The 20,475-nt window shown below is 35.6% G+C and overlaps 1 protein-coding gene across 6 annotated transcripts in view; it reads left to right on the forward strand.

The window, feature by feature from the left end:
* Positions 1 to 591: 591 nt before the first annotated feature.
* Positions 592 to 20,475, forward strand: part of triob (trio Rho guanine nucleotide exchange factor b) — a 279,189-nt gene continuing 259,305 nt past the window's right edge. For 4 of the 6 annotated variants that reach the window (XM_056475711.1, XM_056475713.1, XM_056475712.1 and 1 more), the window contains exon 1: positions 599 to 863. In XM_056475711.1, the coding sequence (XP_056331686.1) occupies positions 797 to 863 (67 nt within the window). In that variant the 5' untranslated portion in view covers positions 599 to 796. Of the gene's footprint in view, positions 864 to 20,475 lie in introns of all 6 variants that reach the window. The other 2 variants (XM_056475717.1, XM_056475716.1) reach the window with 2 other exon arrangements.

Below are 20,475 nucleotides of genomic sequence, written 5' to 3' on the forward strand. Positions count from 1 at the left end.
AGTAGTTTTTAATTTTTTATAAAACATTTTAAGCTCAACATTATTAGCCCCTTTAAGCAATATTTTTTAGATAGTCAACAGAACAAACCATTGCTATACAATAACTTGCCTAGTTAACCTAGTTAAGCCTTTAAATGTGACTTTAATCTGTATACAAGTGTCTTGAAAAATATCTAGTGAAATTTTATTTACTGTCATCATGGCAAAGTTAAAGAAATCAGTTATTAGAAATGAGTTATTAAACTATTATGTTTAGAAATGTGTTTCTCTCCGTTAAACAGAAATTGGGGGAAAAAATAAACAGGAGGCTAATAATTCAGGGGGGCTTATAATTCTGACTTTAACTGTATGTAACTTGCATATATTGCCATACAGTACATCAGATTTCTATAAAGGAAAAATTTGCTACTCGGTAGGCTTATAGAAGGCTAGGCTGCGCACACAACTTGAGAAATTGCAGAGATGACCTGTGGGGGGTGTGTGTGGGGTAGTTGGGGATTCCTGGAGACCCCCTTGCTGAAGAAGACCTCCCCCCTCTCCCTCCCTTCATCCTCCTCCTCTTCTTTCCCAGCTGAAACTCAGGAGCGCCGCCGATCGGTACCGACACCTCTCCAGCGAGCTAAAGCCAAGATGGAGGGTCCGTGCTGCTCATCGAGCGCAGGAGCGAATCTCCGCACGCCGCTATTTGCTTTCCAATGAAGAGGATTCCTTCCCGAGCGCCCGCTTTATTTTGGAAAACCGTCACTGATCCGTCTGTTTGGGGAGTTTTGCTGAGGGAGAATCATTGAATCCGAGGATGAGTACAGGGGAGGGAGAAGACACATCTAAGGAGGCGGCCGACATAGCGGCGTTTTTTAAATCCGGTAAGTGGGGGAGAAGGAGCGGGGCGCGCGCTTTGCTGTTTTCGTGCTGATGAACCCGCGGATCCAGATCCTGGTTCAGGCCAGCGATACGTGACCGAACTGGCCGCATCATAGATTCGAGCATCTTTTTTTTTTGCTTGAGATGTTGATGATGGTTACTGTGAAGCCGCAGGCGTGATTTTTATTACTTGGTAGATTAAGATATATAGGTCAATCACTTTGACTGCTTTTATGCATCATTGTGGGAAATATAACGCTAGCCTATATTCGAATGTGCGCGAGCAAAGTCATGGAACAAGTCACCGCTCACAGTTTTTTCTTCTTCGAAACCTTATGTCGTACGTCACTGTTTATACGCGTGATGTTGGAGTTCACAGAGTTGTGACGTCATAAAGCATGGATTTGTAACGCTGCTGCTGCTGCTTGTGCATCTCAGTGATGTCATACCTAAGCATCCCACTGCATTCATCGCGTAATTAATACAATATTAGCCAACATTTCACTGATGGCATGTTTTTCACTATGATAATCTGATTTTTGAGCTTGTTTCTCGTCTTTCGGTAATGGTTGTGTTGTTGTAGTCAGCTGTTGCTGTGATGTGTATCAGCTGTCTCTGCAGTACCAGGTGCATTCGTGGAGGGTCTCTGTAATGTGCCATGGACACTCTGAGTGACAGCAGGAGTCTCACAGTATCACAATGTCTCTTTCCTCCGTGTTTCAGTTTAGGCTTGATGCATCTGCGCAGCTTGTCATGTTACATGTTTGCCAGCTACAACTTGCTAAAATGTGACTGAAGAACATTGAAAATCGCTAGCAGTAATGAAGAATGATATGACAGCAAAAAAGGTGCAGCAAAGGAATGATGACAATTAATATCTTTGCCAGTATTTCACAGCAGTCATAGCAGGTAGAGGGAATTTGTGAATGCAAGTATGAAAGACTTGTAACTTATAGCGAACAATCAAAAAAAAAAAAAAAAAAAAAAAAGAGCATGCTGGAATATTTTTTTGGGTGATGGTCATCCATTCAGGGTGTTTCGTAATATTTAATACAGCCCCCGGAGCGAAAAAAAAAAAAAAAAAAAAAAAAAAAAAAAAAAAATATATATATATATATATATATATATATATATATATATATAAATGGATTGTTTAATGTCACGTTAAAGTAGACAGTACGTTTGACTAATACTTGATTTCATCTGAAATTTGGTTACTATGTAATCATGATAAACGAATCACCATGGTTCCTATTGTACAGCTACGTGAAGTCAAATATGACTTACATTAAATTCCATAATTGTAGAATTAAGAATAAATCTCAGTTGCATCATTTTGTGTCATTATTTGTATATATATATATATATATATATATATATATATATATATATATATATATATATATATATATATACACACACACAGTTGAAGTCAGAATTATAGAATTATTAGACCCCCTGAAGTATTCGCCCCCCTGTTTATTTTTACCCCCAATTTCTGTTTAACAGAGAGAAGATTTTTTCAACACATTTCTAAAGATAATAGTTTTAATAACTCATTTCTAATAACTGATTTATCTTTGCCATGATGACAGTAAATAATATTTTACTAGATATTTTGCAAGACACTTCTATACAGCTTAAAGTGACATTTAAAGTCTTAACTAGGTTAATTAGGTAGGCAGGTTTGAGTAATTAGGCAAGTTATTGTATAATGATGGTTTGTTCTGTAGACCATCGAAAAAAATATATAGCTTAAAGGGGCTAATAATTTTGACCTTAAAATGGTGTTTAAAAAAATTAAAAACTGCTTTTATATAAAACAATAAAACAAAATAAAACAAATAAGACTTTCTCTAGAAGAAAAAAAAAACTATCAGACATACTGTGAAAATTTCCTTGCTATTTTAAACATAATTTGGGAAATATTTAAAAAAAGAAAAAAAATCATAGTGGGGCTAACATATATATATATATATATATATATATATATATATATATATATATATATATATATATATATATATATATTAGGGCTGGGCGATATTGCAAAAAAAAAAATCACAGTATCATGTTTCATATCATTCGATATCGATAATTATTGAATATTTTTTTACAATCTATTTAGGAATATTGGTATTTTTTTATTTAGCCACCTTATTTTAATTTACCTACATTACTAAGGCAAATAGTTTTAATAGTTAAAAACAAAAATATTTAAACAAAATAACAGAATATCTCATCTCATTATAATAAACTAAACATAAGTGTTAAAGAGACTCTTAAACTTGATAAATAAAATGTTACAAACTGTGTGCGCAACTAAGGTATTACCCTCTATGCTAAAAACTCTTTCAGATGGGGAGCTAGTGGCTGGGACGCACAAGAAAAGAAACCAAAAAGCTACTCTGGCGACATCCTTACGTGCTATTTATTTACTATCTCATCACTGCTGCTAGCTAGCGCACTCATTTTTACATGTGTTGTTATTCTGACCTGAAGTGGCAAGTGCGAGCGTGTGGTTTCCTTGATCATTACAATGGGCTTTGCGCTCACGCTCCCCTGGCGTCTCTCGTAACTAAGCGACCATCAAGCGTTTTCTCTAAGGGTGACAAGTTTATGGAGAAAAGTGAAAAGCACTGCAGTGTTTGGGTGCTCTGTGTTTGTCTGAGGTAATTAGTCTGCCGTTATTACTAAAATGTGTATATTCCATACAAAGTGTGAAGCAGATTGGTTAGTTCTACAAACATGAATCGCGGTGCGCTCGCAGCATTTGTCAAATTTCAGATGTTTTTAACTAGGTGCGTCTGGAAAATGCGAGTCACATGTGCGCCACTTGCACAACAAGTGTGCGTTGCTCCCAATCGCGCGTCATGCAAGTCGCGAGCCTCCATTGGAAATGACAAACTTACACCCTAAGCTTATTGGCAATACTTCCAAGGTGCATGCTCAGCAGCCACATTTCAATAAAACTATAGCACTTCATACCGAAACTACATAACAAATCTTTTTTTATCAATATTGACAATGGTGTTCGTTTAATAAATATCAATAACTATTTTATCACCCAGCCCTATGATTAATTTATAATTTGAAATTTGTAAGACACTATAATTCTACAGTTTTATTCATTCATTCATTTTTTTCGGCTTAGTCCCTTATTTATCAGTGATTGCCACAGCAAAATGAACCGCCAACTATTCCAGCATGTGTTTTACACAGCAAATGGCCTTCCAGCCACATTCCAGTACAGGGAAATACCCATACATTCTCAAATTTGCACACAGTTCACTTATAATGCATGTCTTTGGGGGAAACTGAAGCATACCCACACGAACACGAGGAGAACATGAAACTCCGCACAGAAATGCCAACTGGTCCAACCGGGACTCGAATCAGCAACCTTATTGCTGTAAGGCGACAGTGCTAACCACTGACCCACCATGCCACCCTCTACAGTTTCATGTCTTAATTAATTATTATCATATAATTTCCTATATATGCTATAGTCAATTTAAATGCTTGAAAAGGCTAATTAAATACAAAACTATTAGGAGATCAATTTTAATTTTTGGAATGTAAATTGGAAGCAACAGATGTTCAGAAAGTGTGCGCTTATGTGTTGAGCTCAAGCCACATGTTACCAGACCAGTGATTGTTATTTCACTTCTAGAGGCTGTTTGTTCATATGTTACTAAGAATACTTCCAAAAGCTGTCTGTGCTGATTAATTGGCAAAAACAAATAACCGGGTTTGCTTATATAGGCTTGAATCAGCATCAAACCAATATGGCACTCTGATAGTATCCCCTACACAGCGAACGCATGCTGACTTAATAAGTTGATTCACATGCTAACAATGCAGCGTTTGGCTATATTACTTCATAATTCATGATGTAATTAATGAAAACTGCTTCTTAATTGTTTGCTTAAAGAGATAGTTAACTCAAAAAATGAAAATGTCCATTTAATTACACTCAAATGTTTATGAATTTCTTCCTTCTGTAGACAAAATAAGATATTGTGAAGAATGTTGGCAGCCATTGGCATCCATAGTAGGAACAAAAACACTGTGGAGTCAGCATGTTTTATGTGTTCAACAGAAGAAAGAAACTCAAACGTGTCTGAAAGAAGTGAAGGGTGAGTAAATGATGGCATCATTTTCATTTTGGGGTGAACTAACCAAGTAAATTTCTGGTTTGCTTGTGTACTGATTTAAATTCCAAAACTCAAAGTTTCTATTTTCAAGATGTCACGGCAAAACAACAGCATAAACTACAAAGAAAATGATAACCTCAGGTACTGATTATGTGCTTTATTCAGTGTTAAATGCTACCAATGTGAGTTTGAACGCCATTTTTCGTGACTTTTCTTTTTATAGTATTGAGAGCAGCAACATATTGTTTACCTCAGGTATCGAAAAAAATAACTAAATAGCTAATTGTTTGAAGTCTTTTGGTTTAATATGTATCAATTATAGCATAATACTTACCATTTCCTTGGGAGTGGTTGATATTTAAATTAATGGCTATAGTATTTGTTTCTGTTTGGTGCAGACAGCAAAATTGCTTGTCGCTGGAGTCTTGTCTTGTCACGTGTAGTTAGGACACAGTGTTATACTTTAGATTGACACTTGCTGTCAGAGCAAAGTCAGTATCCAGAGATTTATTGCATAGCACCGCAGCTAGGTCATTTTAGTAAACGAAAACTAAAACTAAGACTTAAAATATTGGTTAAAAACATATCTGTTAACGCAAATAAAATAAAATATTCACACTAAATGAAAAACTGAAAATAAAATATTAATTAGTTTTCAGAATTAATAAGCACTCTTTCTGTGGTGGAAAATCAAACCTGCTTCTATTTATAGAAATACCTGTAGGTGGCGCTTTTAAAGCCAACCACATCAGTCAAGATTATAAACATGATTATTTACAAAAATCTTTTAAAGTCACTATGTAATGGAAATGTACTCTTCTTATTTGTATATGCATTAGCCCTCATTAACATTAATCAAATACCATAACTCCCCCTTGATATACTTTTGTTCATTTCCTGACACATGGAATTCCTATAGGGGTGGCATATCAGTCTGTGTCTCCTTTCTGCTCTGAAATCATTCATTCATCAATTTTCCTTCGTTTTGCTGGCAACACCCGTTTTTTAACAATCCAGTAGGTTCCCAGAGAACTAAATCATGCACCACCCTACATATTTTCTTATTTCAGCACCATTTCAGGTGAATGTATTTCACGATAGCGGAAAAAAGGACAATCTTAACTTTAAAATCTGAAAGTTAATGGTGTGAAATGGAAGTTAAGTTTGTCCCTTTCGTGTACATTTTCGTGTACATTCAATTGAAATAGTTTCTTAAGTGGGAAAAATGCAGGTTGGTGCATGATTTTATTGAGTTTGTACTCAGTTGTGCAGGAATACTGTCCACCGGATTCACTGTTGGCACTGTTCACTCTCTGGGGTAGAATGTTTTCAGATGCCCAACGGTGGTGAGAATGAGGAGCTAATTTTTACTAATGCAATCATATCATATTCATACGAACTATTGCTTCTTGTGAAAACAAAACAGCCCTGCTCTAAAAAACTGATAGCCCCGCCCTAAAGTGATCCCATGTGACCAGAAGTGAAGAAAATTGGTTTTGAGTGGGGAGGGAAGGTTATGGTATCTGATTAAAGATTTTTCGGGAAAATGTATTTTTAAATATCTTCTATTATGCATTATAAAAGGTAATATTGTGCTTTTGGGGGTCTCCAACAACAGTCTGATATGCATGCAAGATCAAAAAACACTTTCATTGTCTTATAATATGCATTTATTTTCACCTAATTATCCTAATGACTCCCATATCATTTGTTCTGCGATTCATTTGTTCCCAAACCCCTCCTTAGCATGATGCTAATCTGCGCTGATTGTTTCGATGACCCAGTCTGTTGGGATTGGTCGACTGCATCCAGCACAAGATAGAGAAACAAGATTATCACATTGGTGAAGTAGACAGAGTGCAGAGAATATGTGTGAGCTCAATGCAGGAGTGCATTAAATCAATGCTGTTAAAAACCAGCATGTTGCTCTATTCTTACCCATAAGTAAAAACAACGACATACATTCAGTATTAATCCACACAGTGGCAAAACTGAACTATTTTAAAACTTGACCACAGCATGTATGTGACCCCAGCTGATGGTGGCCATAGCAATGACAAACGACAGAGGATTGCGAGCTCAGAAATGCATTTATGCATTGTTTTCAACATGATGTTAGACACGATATGAGAATATAAAGGGTTAACCAGATACAGTACAAGCCACATGGGGAAATTACAAGTAACAAAACACAATTAAATACATATTTTGCAAGCTAGCGAAAACAAAGAAGAAACCATTTCAATCACACTTACTAGGGAAGAAAGTGATCCATGAACTGAAGTTCCTGTCAAGCTCTGACAGTCCCATACATCAATAGTCTTTTCTGATTTTTCCGTTAACAAACCACAGATGAATCCCTATTGTAGGGTGTATTATTGCATTAATCACTAGAAAGTTCACTTATTAATGTTCACTCATCTTCAGTCATGATCAGTCCCACGCACACCCGTACTCTGCTAGCGTTTGAAGTGAAAGGCACATGCACGTTTAACCGGATCCGGCATTTTATATTTGGTATTGTTTCGTGTTGACGTCGATGCAAACAGGCATAAGATCCGGACAAACGACAAATTATTTAAACGACTCTGAGTCTAATCTATATTAAAAAATCTATATTTTTAAACAAGGTGCACTTTCAGATTTAAACCTCAGCAGGATGTTTTCATTCACTTACAGCTGTGTTGCACACTGTATGGAAGGTCATTTTCAAAAACTCATAATAGGGGCTCTTTAAATAATGAAATTCACAGATTCATCATTTGTAACAAGAAGTATTATATACAACCCAGGCTCATGCTGAAAACGTAGTCCCGTGGACGTTTCTGGAAACCGCGAATTATGTAGCCGGAGATACGTATGGCTACATTTCATTTTTTAAGCGAATGCTATGGGGCGGTGTGACGCCGTTCCCTTTCACGCTTGCCGGCTGACCGCTTTCCTCCACGTGGAGGGCTTACCCACTGCAACCAGTTTGTCCGATTAGCTTGTCGACGATCGGGTTCGAGTCCGGGGAAAAGCGGGTCCAGAAATCAGGTGAGACAAAAACAGAATCCAAAAAATAAAGGTAACAAGTTCATAACAGGCTGAGAATGTGGTAAAATCCGAAAACGTAAAAATCAGACGAGGGCTTTTCTTTTTCTGGATAGCTTTTTTTTTGTAAATTGTTGGTTGGGTTTAGGGAAGTAAGTGGGCGGGCGGGTCAATCGGTAAAACTGCTTGGGTTTAGGGAAGGTGGAGGAGGGTGGGTCGTGCGATTGGCCTGTCGCCCAGTCAATCAATCAGCCAGTCGTTCGACAGCGACCTCTCGCGGATTCGCGAAAACAAAAACTGCACAAATACGTACCTCCCGGGACGTATTTCGCGGTCTCCTGAAACGTCCACAGAACTACGTTTTCAGAATGAGCCTGGGTTGACTATATACATGTAAAAATAAGGAGAATACATTTTAATTTCATTCAGACTTTAAACGCATTATATCTTTTTTATCTATGAAATATTGTAAACCAGGCATGTTAAATATATTAACTATAATATGAAGTTTCATAGTTTCTTCATAATATGTAAATAAATATGTATTTATTTAACCTGCGTTTGTATGCTTTCAGTTCAAACTATTTTATTTCATTAATAAAAGGTTTCTTCGGTCAACAATGCACATATTCTGTTAACTTTGCTACAGTAGAAATACTTAAATTAAAACTGGAACCAAATATAGAAAAAAAATGTGTAGAAATGTGTTCACAAAAAAAAAAAAAAAAAAACCTTAACACTTACTAAACCAATTAATGAAACAAAATAAAGCAAAACTAAAATGTATAGCCAATTAAAAAATATATATAATAAATAATAGTAACAATCTTGCACTGCAGCATCCTTTAGGGCAATGTTTCAGATCCTAGAACTCTCTGGTCGTTCTGTTAATTGCCCCACGCCTGCTCAACACTCAAGTTTTGGCAGAGACGAGCTTTCTCTCTGGCTGTCTTTTTCGTTAAACACATTTTGTGTTTCCAGAACGTTAGATGTCTCTTCAGTGCCCTACTTAGTCAGCGAGCATTGAAAGCAGTCTCTCTGGGGCAAGACGCCCACCTAAAGAGCTTTTGTTTGGTTTTGAGAACTGTAGCAGATCTTGCACACCAACCTTGGCCTGCGTTCTGAACTACCTATTGACGCCGAGCAAAGAAAACGGCTCAGTGTTTGCTAGAACAGGCACTGAATAGTGATGGTGGCCTGTTCAGACAGATAGAAGCACCCTTAAGTGGAGTGTGTAACAGATTGTTTCAGGATATTGGTGATGTTGGTGATGTTCTCCCTGATTTGTTTTGAAACTGAGCGAGTACATCCAGTGCAAGTAAAAAATATATACAGTACTGTGCAAACATTTTAGGCCAACAATAAATCTGTTCGGTAGAATGGATAAATGTGACCCTTTACCACAAAACCAGTTATACATGCAAATTTTCTCAATTCTTTTAAAACTTAGATGTATACAAGGTGAATAATTTGTCTTTCAGTTGATGTATAGTTTGTTAGGATAGGAGTTAGGTTATAGTTTGAATTATTTTGGTTTAATTGTTTAAAATAATTGTTTAAGATAATTGTTTGGAGAGAATCTGTTTGTCCTGGTTTGAGCTGCATTTCTACCAGTGTTGTTAGCAATATTGTCTGAATTAATGGAATTGTGAATGTTGAAAATCACAGATAGTTTTTAATCCATTATGCCATTCTTTCTGGTAAGGACTTCAGTGGTAATAGTTTTTATTTTCAGCATGATCCACTAATTGTAGTGAAATCCTATTTGGAGAAGGAAAACCCCCGATAAAACACAGAGAGTCATGAAATGGCCTCCACAGGGCCCAGACATGAACATTATAGAGGCTGTTTGAGATCACCTGGACAGAAAAAGAAAGATAAGATACTCTAAACCTAAAGAAGAACTTTGGAAAGTGCCAAATGAAGCTTGATATTACACAGCACATTATTTCAGAAAATGTTAGTACAATTAGAAGAAAACAGTTCAAGCTGTGCTTGGTGCCAAGGGAAGTCACATTAAACTTAGACTTTAGCTTGAAGAATAAATGTTTGCTGTTGTTGTTTTTTGTACATATTTCCTATATTTTCTGTTTGTTTTTAATAAAACGATGTATTGATTGTATATTGTTTGTATTGTTTAAAGTCTTAGGCCAACAAAGCTGGAATAGTGCTTAGGACCTTTGTACAGTACTGTATATGCAGTCGAAGTCAGAATTATTAGCCCCCTTTGATTTTTTTTTTCTTTTTTAAATATTTCCCAAATTATGTTTAACAGAGCAAGGAAATTTTTACAGTATGTCTGATAATATTTTTTTTCTTCTGGAGAAAGTCTTATTTGTTTTATTTTGGCTAGAATAAAAGCAGTTTTAAATTTTTTTAAAACTCATTTTAATGTCAAAATTATTAGCCCCTTTAAACTATATTTTTTCGATAGTCTACAGAACAAACCATTGTTATACAATAACTTGCCTAATTACTCTATCCTGCCTAGTTTACCCAATTAACCTAGTTAAGCCTTTAAATGTCACTTTAAGCTGTATTGACCTTATTCTTCAATGCGGAAGTGCGCACGTTTTTGCGATTGTTTTAGAACTTCCGATTCAGTTGCCTATATGGGAGAAATGACTAGGAATAATAAACGGCAATAAACGATCAAACTACTTACTCTACAAACAAGTGTTTGCTTTAAAATACAGACAAAGTAGAATAATATAATAAGAAAATATCAGTTTGCAACACCAAGCAGCAAAATGAGCTGTTTGTAACGTTTAAAAATGAAAGGAAGTGAAAGAGACCGGAAGTTTCGAGCCAAAATGATTCAAATGGCTGCGCCCACTCATACGCGGAGAATAAGGTGAATAGAAGTGTCTTGAAAAATATCTAGTAAAATTTTATTCACTGTCATCATGGCAAAGATAAAATAAATCAGTTATTAGAAATGAGTTATTAAAACTATTATGTTTAGAAATGTGTTGAAAAAATATCTCTGTTAAGCAGAAATTGGGAAAAAAAATAAAGTGCTAAGTGGAAAGTGCTAAAAGAAGCTTGATATTACACAGCAAAAAAAATGCCATCAGTTTTCATAGACTAAAGATGAAAATAGATAATTCTGACAAAATAAGACTAAAATGCTCAGACTTTTAGTTGACTAAAACTTGAGTAGACTAAAAAGAGTTTGAATGCGACTAAAACTAAAAAAAAACATAAAATACAGCTTTACACAAAGACTAGACTAAAACTAAAATTAGTACAAGCCACAAAACAACACCAGCAATAAATTAGTAATAACTGTGCTATTGCTAATTATATAATTGTTTTCTTCGCTCCTATTATTGTTTTCTTTAACTTGTTTGTTTCGTATAAGTTTGTTGTTTACCCACACATGACTAATGCAACTTTGATTAAACTAATTGCTTTCAGTAAACAAGTTTGCTAATAACATGCTTGTGTTTCTGCCTGCTAAAAGGTGTCAGACTGCAATTCATTACACAGATCTACTACTTTATAATGCTCAGCATTCATGTAGATTCTGTTGAGTATCTTTCAGATTCTTTCAATTTCATAATTCTGAAGGAAACATGAAATAAATAAATCTATAAGTTGTTGTAGAAAGTAAACATTAATAAACATCAGAAAGAAAGAAAAGAAGTGTATCATGTAGTTGCTCAATCGATGCTGGAAAGAGTCATGTAACATTACATTAACCTCAGGAAAGCTTTTCCTTCTCTACTAGTTTCATTGAAAAATATCTCATATTTACATATTTAACCTGTTGTTTTCATTAATGTATGTTTGAATAAATATATCACACAGATAGACCCCATTTAAATGTTTATATTTCAGCAGTGGATTTAAAGGGTTAGTTTACCCAAAAATTTCAGTGCACAGTGATTGCGAACGTGCACCCTATACTGATACTATGTTTCCATTCGAAGATGTGAATTAAATGAATGTGCAAAACTGGAATATTGCATAAAATATGTGCGAATAACGCAGCGTTTCCATCCAAGTAGTCAAATAGAACAAAATTGTCACTTCCTGATAAACTGGCGGCAAATATAAAAAGTAAAAATGGAATTTGCTGTGGTAGGAGAAGCTGCGTGAATCTTTTTCTTTATTTAATAAATGACTTGCGCCACAAAAGACAAATGTCAACCCGCAATGAATGCATAGTGGTGTTTGAAAGTGTATGATGTGTAGCACAGAAATCCTGACAGTTCTACAGGTCATTATTATTATAATAACACTAATACTGAAACAGTTTAGGCATTTTAGAATGATCAAAACAACATTTCAGATGTTTTAAAATGTGCTCAGCCTGCTGGTTTGTCCATTTACACACATTGTTATTATCACATGATCTCTTATAACAAAGTCACATGACTTTTTTAATACGCATACTGGAATTTGTTTGGTAAAAGTGTCTCCATCGTAGTTTACGCACATCTTTTCTTATCGAATGAAAAGTTTATCTTACTTTATCCTTATGCGCATACATTTTTTATGTGCAATTAAAAAAATTATGTGCATCTTGGCATTTCTATCAACCATTTTTTTATGCGCATATCCAAAATGCGCATAAAAATAGGTGGATGGAAACATAGCTACTGAGTATTATCCGCTTGTTACTGTAAGTCACATAAAGCAGCTTCTGGGTCCAAGTGCTCTATCAAACAGTACGAAGAGGATCAACAAATGGTAATAATAAACATTTACAAAGTAATGTAATACTTTCGAAAATCATGATCGTAATATATATATCCATGCCTAATATCACATGACTAGAAAGTGATTCATTTAAAATAAAAAATTAAATATTGGTGTCTGTGATGCAGCAAGTGCAGAGACTGGATTGTCAACCATGATTTTGTAAGAAATTCACTTTAATATGTAATATGGCTAAAAAAGTGGTTAAAAAAATCGACACAGGCTTATTCTAAAAACTTAGCCATATTTATATTTCTGGAGATTTGTGTAACCAGAGCAACGTATGGCTGCATTTCATCTTTAAAATTAATGCTACCGAGCGAGATGACGATGTGCCTTTCACGCTCACCAGCTGACTGCTTACCTCTGTATGGACGGCTTTTCCACTGTTACCAGTTACCAGTTTGTCCTCTGTGGGGCTTTTCTTTTTCTGGATTGCTTTTTAAAACACTATGGCTGGGTTTAGGAAAGGGGGTGAGCGGGTCAATCGGTGCTTTTGAAAACACTATTGGTTGGGTTTAGGGATGGAGGATGGTGAGGGCATCGGTCGGTTGGTCAGTCAGTAAATCAGTCTGTCGACAGTGGCCTCTGGTGGATTTACGCGAGAACAGCAGGCGTGAATGGCACTCGCAAGAGAAATTTGAGATCTCAAAAACGTACAGAGCAACCTCTGGTGGATTCGCAAAAACAAAACTGCAAAAAAACGTAGCTCCTGGGATGTATTTTGCTCTCTCCAGAAATGTATATAGAGGTACGTAATCAGAATGAGTTTGTGTTGAAACAAATAGTTTCTCAATTCAAATGAGTAGCGGCTTAGACCTGGAAACAGTATTCTATATGTCATGACTTAACAAGCAGATTGTTATGGAAAAATAATAGCATAATTCATTAGGTATATTCAATCCAATAGCATAATCCAATAGATATATTCAATTTCGGTCTGTTTTAATTCCCATCCATATAAAGTGAAAGTGCGACTTGACACAACACATAAATAGCACATATTGCGTTAGATTGTGAACCTTGCTATCCATATCTTCTGTCTTGACGACAGCTCTGTATACACGACAGCATCACTTATTCACACACTTGTGGGATGATTGAGGTTGTCATGGCATATTCAGCCCACTTCACAATGAGGCGGAACAGCTGAAGGCTGCATCACACAAAACCCGAGCCCTCCCTCAGAGTCTATCAGGAGCAAAACCACTTCCATAGAAAACGCTCCCTTCAGAGCTCACTTACTCTTTTCAACCCTTTACTGTTCCGTCTCGAAATTGGTGCGGCCAAGCCTCCTTTGAAGTCTGTTAGGATATAGAGCGAGAAATTGTGACTTCCGTACCCTTGATTCTCTGTTGTGGTGGCACTGTGTGTTTTCTGCTAAACATCTGAAGGGGTTGTTGCACTGTCTTTCCAAATTTGTCGTCACTCATCTGCCTGTTTTTGAAATTAAACATTCAAATGAGGTGTGAATAGTCCTTGTGACCTCGTTCAGGAAATGATGGTCGTCATTAATTCAATGGATGTCAAATATTGTTTCATTATCTCCAATGCTGAAGTGACTTTTTGACTTCTGAAAATGAAAGTTGCAGCTCTCAATAATTGTGCCATTTTACCAAGTGGAGACTAATGAAATTGCTCATTTCCTGTTCTTGCAATGTTTGGCTTTAAGAGATCTGTCATTGCTAAAATCATTCTCAACTTACGTCTTTTTATGTGTAATTAGAGGTTAGCTAAAAGTGAAGGGAGGATTGTGGTTTGGGATATTTCCTAACGTTGCCTCACTTTGATCAACTATAAAACATAATTACATTGGAGAGAAACATACTATTTAAGACAATTGCACATCTGACTATCACATGATATGAAAATAAGATCAAATTTTCCCCTCTTATGGTCACTTTAGGTTGGATTGTGGGTAGTCCCAATGCTATGGATCATAACTGCTGGTTTGATGTAGTCTGTCCTCTATGACCAAACTCTGTAAAAAAAGCTGTAGTTTTGAAAATAACCTTATTCATGTGGATTGGGCCTTCATCGTCATAACATAACATAAATGTATTTATTTCATTTCAATTCGCCATCTTAATGCATTAGTCTCAACTTTTGGACTTTTACAAGATATAAACTCCTTTGGGTCTCAATAATGTGTCAGATAAATTATTTGCATCTGTGCCTTTAAATTAAAATGAGCTGGTTCTCCGCACCCAATATCAGGGCATTTAGTTTCAGAGAAGGTTAATCAGGGTCAAATGTGAGGATAGACACAGTAAAATGACAGACGACAACTCAAGACACAATGAAACAGAGACTATAGTCACAAATACAGTAAAATGAATGAGCCACACGCAAATGACGTTGCAATAGCTATGTTTCAATCCAATTTTTCTTAAAACAGTTGATGGAAACGCCAAGATGCACATAAATTTTGAAAATGTATGCGCATAATTGAGTAGGATAAAAATTTTTAACAACAAATTCCAGTATGCGCATTAAAAAAGTCATGTGATTTCGTTATAAGAAATATTGTGATGATAAAAATATGTATGAATGGATAAACCAGCAGGCTGACCATTTTGTAAAAAGTTGGAAGTGTTATTTTGGTCATTCTAAAACACCTTAACCATTTAAATATTAAGTGTTATTATATTAATAATTATCTCCAGAATTGTCGAGAGCATCTGTACTCTGCATCTCATGCCTTCAGACGCTGCAAGCGGTTCATTGTCATGTCTGCATTTGTCTTCTGAGGCGCAAGTCATTTATTAAATAAAGAATTTACGCAGCTTCTCCTATTGCAGCAAATTCCGTTTTTACTTTTGATATTTGGTGCCAGTTTATCATGAAGTGACGATTTTGTTCTTTTTGACTCATTGGATGGAAACGCTGCTTTATTTGCACGTCTTTTATGCGATATTCCAGTTTTGTGCATACATTTAATTTGCATTTTTGGATGGATACATAGCTAATGTTTGAGGGAAGATTCACACACAGATTTAACAAGTTGTGCTGTTTTTGCTTATCTACTCACAGCAAGTGTGACAGGATATCCACCAGATAGTAAAGATATCCCTTAAAGCTAAGTTACTGTACAAAATAGACCTGATTTAACGTCCACAAACTGGGAATCATGTTGTGTAATTTAAGCGTCCTCGTTTATAGTTGTGTACACTGTGCAACTGTGGTGATTCCAATGGTTATGAATAATGTAGCTTAAAAAGTATAGTTCAAAATGCTATAAAGAATACAAAGTGTAGCACTTCACGTGCAGTTGGATCACAGAAAGTTAGAACAGATCTTTTAATCTCAGTTTCTTTGCAAATCCTGTCATGTGGACATGTTAATACTGAGACATGATAATACACACCTGTTAATCGTTATTGGTGGTTGGGAAATAGGGCTGCAACAACGGATCAATTAAAATCGGTTACTAAAAGCGTTGGTAACACATTTCATAATCGATTCGTCGTGTCGTGTGATGCAGAGACGTTTGATTTTTAAAAAGTCTTTAGTTAAGTGCGGAGCAGAGTGACCGCACTCTGCCTCTCTCATGCACTGATGCCAGCAGAGTTTGGCGTCTCATAGACAGGACAGAGCAAAAAAACGAGCAGAGGTAAAGAAACATGGTGAGGAAGTGAGCAACAGCAGGGCAAATCACTACAGCATCCTACTTTTGTTCGGTTTTGAAGAGAGGAACATAATTTCCCTGGTGCTGGTGTTTACTTGTTTTCCAGCTTGACAAGCATGACGAAAAAATTCTAAATGAGTTTTGGTGCATTGGCTGGTGCTGAGCCAGAGAAAGACGTGTCATATTATGACAATTATGCAGTTTTTTTTTAACCACCCAATGCTTAATTTATGTTTTAGACATGTAAATGTACACAGTTACTAGTAAAACAATACATTTAGAGTTATGTATTGTAATACACAAGAAAGTCTATGAAAGTCTAACAATCCATTCAAATATAATTTGCAGATGTGTATTATTCAATTCAGATACACGTAGTGACAGTAACAATAAAGTTCAATCTATTCTTCTCCCAGCTGGCCAGCCACTTGCTTGCATGCATTTTGGGATTATCTGATGAATTTACGTGCTGAATCCTGCGTGTTCTGCTTTTATGAATGAGGCAAACGCGCGGCTGCAAGCAAACATGGGGACGCCCATCTCAAGTTTTAGATCACGATCAATATCATTTATACGTTGTGTAAACAACAAAAACACTCACACATTTTTGTGAATTGGAATATTAGGTAGTTGATGACACGATGAGCAAGCATGTGAATATTTTGTATTAAAGTGGAAAAGCATAATAAAAGGCATACATCTGTCATTCAGCGCTATTGTGGCTGTGGTGTGTCACATGACAAACATGATGCATCGCCACAGAAACATTAAGGGTGAAAGTTCTAAAATAATGATCACTTAACAAAACTTACTCCCGGGGCCAGATAGAATCTTTTGAACTCGCCAGTAAATGGGTTAACAATAGTAGTAAAGCAGCAGTGGTATAGTTACTTTGCATTGAATGACTAAAGACATGTTTTTATTCACTCGCCTTTTTTGGATCATTCATTTTCAAACTGTTTTCATGTGTAGCTACACTGCAAAAAAAGCTTTTCTTACTTAGTTATTTCATCTTGTTCCCAGTTCAAATATCTAAAAACTTTTTATTTTTTAAATTGTGTTATTATTATTATAATAGCTCAGGGATGTTCAAGGACAACATGTTTATTCACTTTCTAAAGATTTTAGTTCTGTTTTTGAATAAAGGGTTGGAAATGAATGCTTTTTTTTTTCAATTTAATTCATCAATTAATCGAAAAAATAATCGACAGATTAATCGATTATTAAAATAATTCTTAGTTGCAGCCCTTGCGAGGAAACCTGCACTATACATCACATTGCATTGGGCCTCAAAATCGATAGGATTTTGATTCTATTTTAACAGAGAATTAAAAAACGAGACTTGTGTTTATTACACTCCAATATGACTGTGAACACACTATACCTACGCACAGTTCTGAACAGCTTCCAAAAGTAGATTTTTCATAATAGGTGCACTCTAATACTTTGTACGAATGGTTGTAAAAACCGGCAGGCAGAGATGACATGTTTTCTTCTAAGTTGTTTATAAGAGAGGGACATAAACACAAACTATAATAAATACCCTAGCATTCTGAAGTAGATTAGGCATGGTTCTCTTATAGCCCATGCTATTTAATCTGAATTAAAAGCTTATGTATGGATTCCAGTGTTGCAGAGGTTAACTATTAAGGCTTGTGAAGTAGAAAGCTTCGCATAATGTATGATGAGCAAACATTATCTGACCCTCCTCCATGCTATCGCTGTAATGTTGCTGCTGCAGATCCCGAATTGATTTGACTGGGAAAAGAAGCAAGACATCTAATCGTAGAAGCAAGACAAAACTCTAGCAGTTTGCTTATATAACGTGTGGTGTTCATCTAATCATCCTTTTAAAGCGCACTAGCAGTACTATGATGCTAGATGCTAAAACTGCAGTACTAAATGATTAAATCCCTGTAGCATAGTATTTACAGGATACTCCAAGAACGTTCATAATACAATCATCCAAGCAAGCATTTTCTGTTTTTAAACGATGTCTAATAGACATCTAAACATAGTCATCTTGGCTAAAACAAGGCTAAATTTAGGCTGTCGGTTAAAATCTAATAGATGTCTAATAATAGGCCAAAACTAGATTAGTCATCAAATAAACAGAAATGAATGGCTACACATTACAAATATACACATACTAATATGTTAATTTGATGACTATATAGTTTTGGGCTATTCTTAGATGTCTAGATTTTTATTTACAGCCCAAATTTAGCTTTGTTTTAGCCAAGCTGTCTAGTTTTAGATGTCTATTAGACGTCTATTAAACACAAAATTGTTTGCTGTGGATGCTATAATTATTAAAGAAAGAAAGAAAGAAAGAAAGAATGAGAAAAACAACAACAACATTAAGGGTTATTTTCAGTCAGCTACAATGGAATGTATTATGGTCCATGAATAGACAATGCTGCTATGTCATCTTTTATAATTGGAAGAAGATTATTACTGTTTACATCTCCTCTCTCTCTTTCTCTCTCTCTCTCCATCTCTTGAAGGGGTTCAGAGTACATTGTTTTTTCAATAAGGAACAGATGTTTGATGGGAGAATGTTGTGGTTGTATTTATCTCGAAGTTACATTTTGAAATGATGGCTGACAAAGCCAGGAGAGGAAGTGATGTGCACAAAGATGAGCCAAAACCTCAAACCCTGCATGCTGTGTGGGCCAATGAAAAGGTTAGATAAATGAAAATAAACAACTGTGTTTTTATTAAAAGGGTCATGACATGGGTTTTTAATATTACTACATTTTTTCAACTAATTGAGTGATTCATGACTTTTATCCATCGTGTTTCCTATTTTTTGAGGGGTTTTCCCCATAAGGAGTTCAGTTTAACCACTCACTGTTACGATTGGCTGATCAGCCGCTAAATTCAAATCTGCTTTCCTATGATGGTTGGCTCTGAGCCAGAGAAAGATGTGCACAGTGCTTGTCATGGATAACAACTTACCATCCTTTTCAATTAAATAACCTTTGTTTTCGGTTGCATACATTTAATAAATACTTTGACATTGATGTTTTATCAGTTTGAAATAATATAATGTATAATAAATAATATATAGGGAAATAAGCCTGTAAAATTACTGAACATGGACTGGCTGATTATTACGAGGTGTTTGTAGCATAATATACAACAGCAACCCAGACAGTATATCACTTTAAACTATACAAATCTTTATGAAAATCACTTTTTTGAACATTTCAAGGTAAAAGTTGTTGGAAAAAAGATCAAGGTCCCATAATGCAATTCAAAAGCATTAATTGAGTAGAATAATAAATAAAAACATGTATCACAAAATATGGAAAACTGCTAATTTATGGATTTTTTAAAATATTTTTTTGTATATTGAGATTTAAAAAAAATAAATCTCTTTCAAGAACTACAACAAAATGTTAGTTTGGACTACAAGTTTGTTTTCCGGGGTTTATGATGTCACAGAGAGACCCAAATCCTGTCTATAAAAATTCTGATAGTTGTGGGATTGGTAGGGGCAATCATTTGGAGGGACACTACCTGACAAATGTCTTGTTGTTTATCCAAGTTTTAGGATCAACAAATAATAACTTGACTTCTGGTTGATCATTTGGTATCAAAGATGGCTTATATGAAAGCCAAAGGCCTCTAGATTATGCTTATTGTACCAAAATAAAATATGATCATGATTTCATTTTTAATTATTTAAATCGCACAGTAAGGTCTGCCTTTGCTTAGACAAAAGTCTTGTCACTTAACAGAAATAATGTACAGTACAGAATATAAAGTCATGGTGCAGTGGAAAAAGAACTAATGTTTTGTATGACTCCCATGAGCTTGGAGGACTGCATCCGTACATCTCTGCGAAGACTCAAATAACTTATTAATAAAGTCATCTGGAACGGCAAAGAAAGCGTTCTTGCAGGACTCCCGAGTTCATCAAGATTTTTTGGTTTCATCTTCAATGCCTTCTCCTTCATCTTACCCCAGACATGCTCAAGAATGTTCATGTCTGGTGACTGGGCTGGCCAATCCTGGAGCACCTTGACCTTCTTTGCTTTCAGGAACTCTGATGTGGAGGCTGAAGTATGAGAAGGAGCACAA

The sequence above is a fragment of the Danio aesculapii genome, chromosome 16, assembly GCF_903798145.1.
Source record: "Danio aesculapii chromosome 16, fDanAes4.1, whole genome shotgun sequence".
Lineage (NCBI taxonomy): Eukaryota > Metazoa > Chordata > Actinopteri > Cypriniformes > Danionidae > Danio > Danio aesculapii.